This window comes from Cynoglossus semilaevis, chromosome Z (genome assembly GCF_000523025.1).
Source record: "Cynoglossus semilaevis isolate Cse_v1.0 chromosome Z, Cse_v1.0, whole genome shotgun sequence".
Lineage (NCBI taxonomy): Eukaryota > Metazoa > Chordata > Actinopteri > Pleuronectiformes > Cynoglossidae > Cynoglossus > Cynoglossus semilaevis.
This window is the reverse complement of record NC_024328.1, coordinates 10,606,993-10,617,938: the sequence shown is the minus strand read 5'-3', so window position 1 is coordinate 10,617,938 and position 10,946 is coordinate 10,606,993. Positions and strand designations below refer to the sequence as shown.

The 10,946-nt window shown below is 43.6% G+C and overlaps 1 protein-coding gene across 2 annotated transcripts in view; it reads left to right on the top strand.

The window, feature by feature from the left end:
• Window positions 1-10,946, top strand: part of znrf3 (zinc and ring finger 3) — a 62,858-nt gene extending 51,912 nt beyond the window's left edge. Inside the window, exons 3-8 of one of the 2 annotated variants that reach the window (XM_008336267.3) lie at window positions 711-785; window positions 3,801-3,932; window positions 4,888-4,995; window positions 6,426-6,593; window positions 8,454-8,556; window positions 8,660-10,946. In XM_008336267.3, coding sequence (XP_008334489.1) covers window positions 711-785; window positions 3,801-3,932; window positions 4,888-4,995; window positions 6,426-6,593; window positions 8,454-8,556; window positions 8,660-10,398 — 2,325 coding nt within the window. In that variant the 3' untranslated portion in view covers window positions 10,399-10,946. Of the gene's footprint in view, window positions 1-710; window positions 786-3,800; window positions 3,933-4,884; window positions 4,996-6,425; window positions 6,594-8,453; window positions 8,557-8,659 lie in introns of both variants that reach the window. The other variant, XM_008336266.3, reaches the window with a different exon arrangement.

The following is a 10,946-nucleotide window of genomic DNA, read 5'->3' as shown; positions in this document are numbered from 1 at the left end:
ATAATATAGAGACAGAGAGAGGGAGTCAGAGTCTGGAGTTGTGACACTCTCCAGCCAGTCAGCAGCAGAGTTACACCACTGTACACTGTACCTTTGATCTTCGTCCGCCTCTTTCCTCCGGCAGTAATGAAAAGAGCTGGCCAGGACCCAAGGGCACTTGATAATAGCAGGATATGATCCAGGCCACACTCTTTTAGATCATGTAGTGCAGACATTAAAACTTTCTCTAAATAGGGCACCGTGAGTTAAGTGGGTGTGAGAATATGGCGGCAGAAGGGAAGATAAAGGGTTTTTGTAGTCCGGGTATTTTTGGGGGAGGTTGTTTATTTTGAAGCTTTCTTTGATATGATTTCCTCTACTTCATGTTGAGAAAAAGAGCTTTTTTTTTTCCATCACATGTACACGCTTAGAACCAAACAGGAACATTTGGCCAATTGTGTTTTGAGAATTGCAGAGAGTGACATAATGAAGAATTAGGGGAGCAGAGAACATGTGTGCATCCTAACACTTTCTGAGTCCTCTTTTTCACTGTTACACTTGAGCAGAGAACTCCCTCTAGTGGAATAAATTTGAATGTAAAAAAAAAGTTTGGAAAGCACTAGTTTTTACATTGAAATGACAGTAAAACATGTTTTTTGTTTGTTTGTTTGTTTTTACAGAAACATACCATATGTGTAATGAACGCTTTGTTTTTGTTTTTTTCTTCGCAGGCAAAGCGGGCCGTGCAGCGAGGGGCCACAGCTGTCATCTTTGACGTCTCAGAGAACCCAGATGCCATCGACCAGGTTTGTAAACACCTAAAATCCCCTCTCCACCCCCGCGTTCACATTTGCAGCTGCGATTAAAAGGCAGGTATTAATAATCCGTCTGGGTCTGTCCACGAAAGACGCATTGCTCTTCACTCCTGAAATAAGCTGAGCAGCGCGCCCTGCCCTGCTGAATGGCACTGACTGCAAGTGTTTGTACAGACAATGATCTTTCTATCTTTAGTGCTGTTCAAAGCATGTGGATCAGTGGCTCATTCAGCCACTGCAGGCCTTTGAGGGCATTCGTCTGTTTGCAGGAGTGCAGTGCACTCTGGGAAGACTGAAAATGGATATCCAGGTTCAGCTTTCACTAGACCATGACCAAACTCTGTTGAGCTCATAATTGCACAGGTAGAACACATTACCTCATCCCTTGAGATCATGGATCTGTTTTTGCATGCACTTTTAGGGGAGTTGAGTACACACACACACACACACGCAGCGACTACAGTAAGAACAAAATGTCACACACACCCAAACACCAACATTCCTTCTTTTTCCAGTCTTTCTGGCTCTTGTGTCTCTGCCGGTTGGAGGTATAATACACGATTTGCTCCTCTGAGCGTCTTAGTCGCAAGAATTCTCCTGTGGTATTCATTCTCACCACACCAGGCCTAGACTTGCAAGGGTTTTTTTCCTCCCCCTTCCCTCCTCGCCTCTTCTTCTCTGCCGCTGGGTCGTAAAGCGCGTAGCTGAGAGATAAAAGGGATTGCACACAAACCACATGAAAGGGAGCACTGGGCGGTTGTGTTAAATTCCCCCGAGAGGCATTTCCAGTCAGAGCAGCCCGATCAGCAGAGGCAGGACCAACAGGACAGAGGGGGAGGGAGGCGGGGGAGGGCTACAGGAGAATCAAGGTCCTGGTAGCCAAAATTAGGATAGAGCCAATGTTCTTGACCTCTTTTTTTTCTAATATTATTCCAAATGCACCTGGGACATGAAAACTTTATGGTGTTGTTCAAAGTAGGTCTAAGTCTCACTGTAGTCGTTTCACCAGAATCAAACGGGGGAAATCAAAAGTTTCAATATCTACACTTTCAAACCAGAACATACAATATTTTCCTGCGGAACATGACAGCGGCAGAAACGTGAATATCCTCGGTATTTTCCCTCTGGCTTTTCAAATTACAGACGAAAGGGAGAAGAGGGGAAGGAGGAGAGAGGAGGAGGAGGAAAGGAATATGTCAACTCACTCTTGTCAGGACATGCTATCCATTGAGTATTTCCTCCTTCCTCCTCAGGCAGACTGTGAACACACTTTCCATGTCTCAGGTCTGTAGGTCATTTTTATCCAGTTGGTAAAAGACAACATTATACTTCATTCAGACAGGTGACCGCCATTAGCTCAGAGGTTCCGATCATTTCTGTCTGATGACAAATTTAGCAACGCCTTAATACACCTTAAATATGTTAGGCTAGTATTGCAGCAAATAGTGGATTTGTCAAGTTAAATAAATACAGTATTTTGTTTTTACAAATAATCCATGATATAAATGAAATATTGCAGTATTCCAATTTGTTAGCAGCACGTCAGCAGAGGACTAGCATGAACTGTAGCATATTAGTGCTATGTTAGCTGCATGCTAGAACACAGCGAATATGTCACTAATGTGTTAGCCCATGCTAGGGTAGCTGGTGTTAGAGCCTCGTGCTAGTAGTAGTGATGAATAGTAAGTTTGAATTTCAGAGTGAGACTTCCCCAGGGCTAGGCCAAGCTAATTATGCTAACAAACCCTTATTTCTTTTAGGGGGGACAGATTTAAAACTTACGAGTAGCATTACTGCCCTCTACTGTGGCTTTATCAAAGTTAGCAAATGGATCAGCAACACATCCAAATATTCCTATAGCATTGTGATGGTACGAAGGAAAAAAGGAAGGAAAAACCTTCGACCTGACTGGAGCTAAGATGAGCAACTCTTTGCCCTAAATTCAGTAGAGACAGCAGTGGAGCTGCCAGATTCAAAGTTTGGTCTGACTGGTTATTCTAATGACAATAATGAGTGTGATACTTACAGCATGTCTAATACTTTTAATAGGGAGTGTAATCACGACAGAACCAATTATTGGTACATTAATAAAAATAATAGTGAAAGAAAACACTCCGAGAGCACAACCCAAGACGAAGGCTGTATTTTCCCACAGTGTCAGTATCCTCAGTCCTGGATCACATCCCAGACGTAATTGTTTCTTCATTTGACATCTTCTTTGATCAACCATGGAATATATGATTAAGTACACTTGAATGTTTTTGTTTGTTTGTTTGTTTTTTCAGATTTTGCTTCCACATAGAACCGTAAATGGGAAATTTACATTTAAACTTGATAAACATTGAGAGATTTGAGAGTGGTCACAGTAATGGACAAGCTTTGAAATGTCTATAAGACGTATATTTAAATTATATGTGTTCATTTTATGGGTTACTACAGTGTTTCCTTAACAATTTTCCCGCTGACGCATATTTTAAAAGTCACAAACCTTCGCGACCGAAGTCAATAGACATTATTCGTAAACTCCTGGGAAACATGATGCAAGACGACCCAAAAAAAAAACAACTCTTGTGACCCACCTGAGGGTTGCCACCCAATCTTTGGGAAACAATGGGTTACTAATTGCAGTCACTCCCAAATAATGTCGTCCTACTGCCTCTGTGAAAACAGGTTGATTATTATTTTAAAATTAATAACAAAACCATTGATGATCTGAATTAATCATGATTAATTGTGAGCAATAGAGATTGAAAAAAAGTTGCTACATTTGCCCCCCGCTAATAGTGAAGGCCTATGCTATATTTTAATGTTGGTCATCATGGTGGAACTCAGTGAGATCAATGTTTTGGTACAGAGTAGAAAAAGTTAGAGAACCACTAGCGCTAGAGCAATGAAGATTAATTTCTGATTAATTTCACAATTTATTTAACTCACTTTACTTAATAATCAAGAAAAAAGACCAAGACCAACTAAATCAGCCCATTTCATTTCCTCCACTCTTTTCAGCTGAACCAGGTCGCCGAGGATCCTCTGAAGAGGCCGGTGGTTTACGTGAAGGGGAACGACGCCGTGAAGTTGATGAACATCGTCAACAAGCAGAAAGTTGCCCGAGCTCGCATACAGCACCGACCTCCGAGGGTAAGAGCCCGAGCCGTGAACATGAGTTTACATGAATCTGCTGCGTGTGTTCGCCCTGAAAAGACTTAGAAGCGAGCGAAGACCAACCAAAATTCCAGCTGTGAAATCTGAGCCTTCTCCTTTCTTCTCGCTCAAGACTCTTTTCTTTTTTTTTATAGCCCTGCGAGAGATTGATATCAGCCATTCAAAGAGCTGTTTGTTTGTTCAGAATATTTGATAAGAGACAGAAACACTTAAAGAGGAAAAATAACTTCCAAATTGAAGGCCTGATGAAGATGACAGTTATCTAAACTCTTCCTCACGGAGTCTGAGGCGTGAGCACCAGTTAAGGATTTAAAGAAAAAGAAAAAAGAAAAAAAATTGAATTAATTACCGCCACCTAGTGGGCTGGAGTGTATGGTGCAGCTGTTCCAGAAAATTCAGACTTGAGAATTATTTGTTTAATTATTTGAGTATATGGTTTTTGAACATGCATTTTATGATTCATTAAAGTCCCGCCCCCTATTCTAAACACCATATAGATATGCTGCATGACAGAGGCGTTGTTTTTAAGAAAATCTTTTACTTAAACTCATTTAATCCAAATATATGCTATTTGCTATTTTTAGCAAAATTTTGAGTTTTTTCAGCATTAATAAGAGTTTCAACAGAACAAGAGTTTTGCACAGTGCTGTATGTAGCACTGATGATTTATACAAGAGAAGGAAATAAAAATAAAGATAAAAATAGACAACTTAAATGTTTCTTTTTATCTGTACAAGGCAGAGGAAATGCGTAATAGCACCAAGGGCTGAGGGTTTGCAAAACAAAATTATAATTAAATATCCTGAGACACTGAGGTAAATGAAAAACACAAGTCCACAAAAACCATTGTGCCGACCCGTTGACGCGGCTGTGTATCAAGGATGTTTGACAAATCTGTGATGCTCTTTCCTCTGTGTTTTTCCCACAGCAGCCCACGGAATATTTTGACATGGGGATCTTCCTGGCCTTCTTTGTGGTCGTGTCACTGGTTTGCCTCATTCTGCTCATCAAGATCAAACTCAAGCAGAGGAGAAGCCAGGTTAGTGTCCAATCACTGCTGCCCATTGTATATAAAAACCAGGAATGGTCCAGGTTAAAAACCTAACATTTGCTCATGAACCAGAACTTTACAATAATGTGTATCCGCAGGCTACTGTAGTAGTAGTAGTCTGTACTGTAGTATTGTCGCTGTGTAAACAGGGCCTTAGTTTATCAGGCAACATGACTACACTGCACGTGTTAGTGCAGACGTGGGCAAACTTTTTGACCCGCGGGACCACGATGCATCCTAAAATTTGACAGGGGGTCAAGTCATGCATAAATGCTAAAATGCTAAAATTCTTTTAGCCTTTTCTACGCCATCAATTGCCAAATTGCAGGCACTCCAGGGAAAAGGCAGAAGTATAATGATAGAAATCAATATCATAATTTTGACACTTATGGTGGGCCAAATTACAAAGCCAAACGGGCCACATCCGGCCCCCGGGCCGTAGTTTGCCTCTGCCTGTTGAAAATGTAATGATGTTAAAAATGACTTGAAATTTTTTTTTTTGTAAAACATCTCTTTTCTTATCTACTATTTACTTGTAATACTGCCATGGTGTATTACAGTAATTTGTTCTACTGCAGGGAGCTCTGGTAAGGCCACGTGTGGCCCAGGAGCCATAGGTTGCACACCCCAGTCTTGTCAAAAGCTTTCTATAGAAGCAAATATGAAGTTTCTGAAACAATAATTAGCACTAATGAGGAGCCAGAAATGCACTGAACACCTATAGCTGCAACCATAGGTGTTCAGTGCAGTGGGAGCGCCACATGCACGTGTGTGTATTCCGTGTGTGGGTGTGTGACAGCAGCAAATGACTTAAAATGGCGGCTAATTAGGGCACCATAATACAAATGGGTCGCACCTTTGACCCTTTGGAGAAAGGTGTGTTCAGTCAACTGTTTATACAATACTCATCACCCCTGTGTCAGGTGTCAGTGGTATCAGGTGATTATCATGTATTTGAAGTTCAGCAAACGACAGCTTTAAATGCAGTCAATTACCCGTTGAAAATAATGATTACCAGGATCCGCGTAGTTCACGTGTGTCTTGCTGTGATCACACACATACTTTGAAGGACTATTATAATCAATCATCATGTTGTGTGGATGGAACAGTCGCCAAGCATGATGGTATAATTGAGTATAAATAACAGCCTTGAACGTGAGCGGTGCCTTCAAAATAAAGGCGCTGATTGCCGTAGGTCATCCACACTCTTTGACATGTGTGTGTCATTTCATTAAATTCCAAACAGTAGTTTAGAGTTTAGGGTGGAAAAAAATAGAACCAAACTGATTTGAATGTTAAAGTAAAAAAATTGCAAAATTACAGATGCTAGCAAAATAGCATAGTAGCATATTTCCATGTTTTTTTAAGGTAATGATCCGTCTCTTTTCTTTTTGTTGATCACTGCCTCGTCGTCACAGAACTCCATGAACAGAATGGCCGTACAGGCTCTGGGTAAGATGGAGATTCGTAAATTCAAGGCCAAAGCGAAGGGTCAGCGGGAGAACAGCTGTGAAGCCTCTGATTCCCTGAGCAGCAGCTCCACCTCTGACTGCGCCATTTGTCTGGAGAAGTACATGGACGGAGAGGTAAGAAATACCAGGTTCTTATTTTATAAATTCACATTTACATTCATTTAACACCTGTTGATTATTAATATCAAACAAACAAATGATTAAATCTTGAAACTTTTGGACCCACTTTTTTACCCTCAGAGTTTTACACTACAGTGTAAACTACGGCCCGGGGGACCAGATGCGACCAATTTGGTTTTTAATCCAGCCCGCCGAACTTGTCTGGTTTATGTTATTAATTTATAATAACATAAATTAAATAATTTTAATAAAATAATCATGTCGGTTCCATAGTTATAGATGTTAGCACGCATGCCTTGGAAACAGAGTCCTAGGTTCGATTCCCAGAGACAGAGACACATGCTTGGCGCCTGCTGGGGGCAGCCTGTTAACAGCATATCAGCTGTTAACACAAACATTTCCCAAATATGGGATCAATATAGTACAAATTTATTTTTATTTTTATTTATTATACTCATGCATTTTCTCTGCAATGTCTGCATTTCCCCAATAGATGGCTTAAAGCATTTTAGCATTTTAACCTTTGTTACATGTCATTTCTCTGACAAACTCTCTCATACAAACGCTCCATTTATCTGCTCCCGACTTGTCCCCTCCCCACCCCCACCCCCCGGTCAAATTTTTGGACACATTGTGGGCCGCGAGCCCAAAAGTTTGCGCACGCCTGGTTTACACTAATTGCACGGGCGTAATATAGCCACAATGAACAGGAGGACGACAGTGATGAGAATTTACTCTGCGGTTGAAAACTCTTTCCCTTTCCCTGCTCTTTGATGGACAAAAGTTTAGATCAAAAAGCTCCAACTGTAGCAACGTTGTTATTTTTTTCATCCCACTCTTTGCAGACATGAAACATAATGCAGAGTCATGAACAATAGAATGGAAGTTCCCCCCCGATGTGCTCGGAGACGGCGGTTCTTTGTAATTTTTTTTTTTCTGCCCCATTTTAAGATGTCTTGGTCTTAAAAGAGTCTTTCAGGACACCTGCCGTGATAAGAGTAGCCACAGTGCACCGGGTGGTCACGATGCTTCCTGTTTTCCCAGCATGTCATCTTTAATATTTAAAGGAGTCATGGTTGAAATATGTATCCCACACTTGGACATCAGAGGGTTTACTGGAACAACGTTGCTCATCCTCAGCCAGGGACACTGCAGGGACAGACCAATGGTGCCCGAGGGGTGGGGGGGGGGGGGTGGGGGGGGCATAGTTGGTGGATGTGTGTTTTTGTGGTTGTGCGTCTGTTCGATAAGGAGGAGAAAACCCAACAAAGTGAGGCGCCAGGATTGCACAGAGGAAGTGGCGATATAAAAGGCTGAATGGCATCAAAGCAAGTTTTTGAGCTGAGAACTGGGCAACAAAGGCTCGGAGGGGAAAATAGTCCAAAGATGAGTCACTTGGAGTCACAGAGTTAAGTGTTGGTGGCACTGAGAAAGAGTCCTTATTGGAGGAACAAAAAACAAAAAAAACTTTTATCAGAAATGGTTTTGTTTGTTCTCTGAACACTGAAGTTTAAAGCTCTATACCACAGTGTGAAATGTATTTAAATATTTTAGTGTGTTTGGTTCCCTAAAGTCAAAAACATATTTGGACTTGGGAGCATCCTGTATTTACTACTCCTGGTTTAATGTTGCGTTGCTGCCACCTTGTGGACATTTAAACACGCGCGTCTTTACACAGCAGTACAAAATTACGGAATCTGATCCATCCTCTCGACTTTGAGGCAAAACACCCTCAAACTAATAGAGAGATGTTTTATATATTTACTGAGGTTTAGTGTCATGTATGAACAAATGCATTTTTTATTTCATGTTATCTTGTATCAATACGTTTCTTTCCCTTTTTTGTCTTCACAGGAGCTCAGAGTCATCCCCTGTGCTCACAGATTTCATAAAAAGTGTGTGGACCCCTGGCTGCTCCAGCATCACACCTGTCCTCACTGTAGACACAACATTATTGGTCAGTCGATCGATATAAAAATGTATTTTCCTGATGAAAAAAATAACACTTCTTTTGCATGAAAAACTTTTCTTTAAAAAAAAAAAATCATGTCATTCAACAGAACAAAAAAAGGGAAATCCAGGCGCTGTGTGCATGGACCCTGGTAACCCAGTCCACAGACAGAGGGTGGTGCTGCCAGTCCATTACCCCGGCAGGGTGCACCGAGCCGGTCAGGTGACTGCCTATCCCACCAGAACCAGCATGGACCCCCATGGCAACGCCATCACTGTACTGACTGTTGACCAGCACCCAGATCCTCAGGCTCTGTTCCCTTCCCAGTCCACATCCGCCTTTCTGAGGAGCTACCACCCCCCACTTCATCTGGACCACTCTCTAAACCCTCACCACTGCGGACTCGATCACCGTGGACCACCCGGGTACCCGGCCCAGCCGCACCACGCTGCTTTCAAGCGACCCAAGTTTCACAGTCGCAGCTTTTCCCGCGCGGCGTGCTTCTCGCAGTACGAGACTATGTATCAGCACTACTACTTTCAGGGGCTGACGTTCCCTCAACAGCCTGACAGCGGCCAAGGGCCCATGGTGGCCGGGCACCTGGGCGGAGCCTCCAAGGGCCACCACAGCAGAGCCTTTCAGCAAGGACTGCTCTATCCCACGGTGGTACACATGGCTTCCGCTTCTTCGTCGAGGATAGGCGACACTGGCAGCACGTCTGGCCTGAGCTGTTACCACGGCCATCGCTCAGTGTGCAGCGGTTACCTGGCTGACTGTCCTGGCAGTGATAGCAGCAGCAGCAGCTCAGGCCAGTGCCACTGTTCGTCCAGTGACTCCATGTTGGACTGTACGGAGGTCAGTAACCAGGGGGTGTACGGCAGCTGCTCAACGTTTCGCAGCTCACTGAGCAGTGACTATGATCCTTACGTCTACCGTAGTAAAAGCCCCTGCAGGGTGTCTACGGGTGAAGCCGGAGCCGCAGCTTGCACCACAGTTCCAGCCGAGGAGTCCTTATCCCACGGTCCCTTCGGACACGACTGCCTCCAGCTCCCTCCTGGAGCTTCGGGATATAACTCTGGGGACCATCTCTCCAACTGCAGCTTGGAGCCCACCTACAGCAGTCGCTCATCACTGGAACCCAGGGAGAACAGCAACATTAGCACTACCTCAGCGGGGGCTCCGGAAGCTATTGGGGCGGAGAGGGGGAAAGGGGCGCAGGAGGATTCGGGGGAGGTTGGGGCGGCAGCGTGTAGCTGCTGCTTTGAAGTGCTCCCACCTAATCTAGAGTGCAAGGGACAGGACTTGGACCAAGCTGGACCTCTGGTCCCAGGGCGGTGTCACAGGGGGCTGGAATTTCAGAGCGCCACCTCAAAGAACTACTTTTCTCCTGAGCATTTGTGCCCTTCGTCAGAGCAGATGACCTTCGAAGGACTGCCTTGCTGCTTCTACAAAGAAATGAAGGTCCACCGGGCCGCGGCGGGATGCTACACTGAGGACTACACTGTCAATGTGCAGTACGCGCACGCAGACTCGGAGGCCTGCACGGGACAAGGCTGCTGTGAACTCAACCAGAGAATACCCATAATTCCTGAGGACACAGGTTGTGAAGTGGGCACGGGGGCAGAGACCAAAGGCAGTTTGCTGCCCATTGGTGTCACGGTGGAGTCAGAGGTGGGAACAGGGGAGCAGTGTGACCCCAAGGAGGGGTTCTTCCCCTCAGGACAGTTTAGAGGTCAGACATACCCTCAAGAGGAGGAGACCAGGGGGTTGTTCTGCTCTCCCTTATCTGTGAGCCAAACTACAGGGGGAAACAGTACTTCAACGAATGAGGGAGGTCTGGGTTTATGAACTTGAAGCTGGGGAGAAGGGACGGTCAGATGTATGTTTCTTTGGTACCATGTCAGTCAGTCAATCATAGAAAACCCTCGGTGGCCTTGTTCTTACCGCGCTATCTGAGCGGGAAATGTCTTAGATTGTTTGGATTTCTACTGAAAAGGCCGCTCATTTCGACACACCAAGTTTTCTGTTCATTCCTGTGATCACAAATAACTCGGTTGCAAAAAAACAATAAAAAAAACAACAACAAAAAAAACCAAGTTATTGTAGCACCGAGTTAAAGCGATGTAAACCATGGGGGCCGAGAAGTAGCCTCGCTGGTTTGGAAACTGTTTAAATGAGTGAGAAAATAGGCATCTTCTCATTTCATTTTATTTTTAATATCAAGAACAAAAATGACTGACGATTTATGGTCTTAATTAGCACTTTCAAAACTATGTATATGTATATGTAGATATACACATACATACACATATATATCTGTATATATATATATAGATAGATATATGTTTATCTACATATGTGTATATATGTGTGCATGTATATGTATATCTATATGT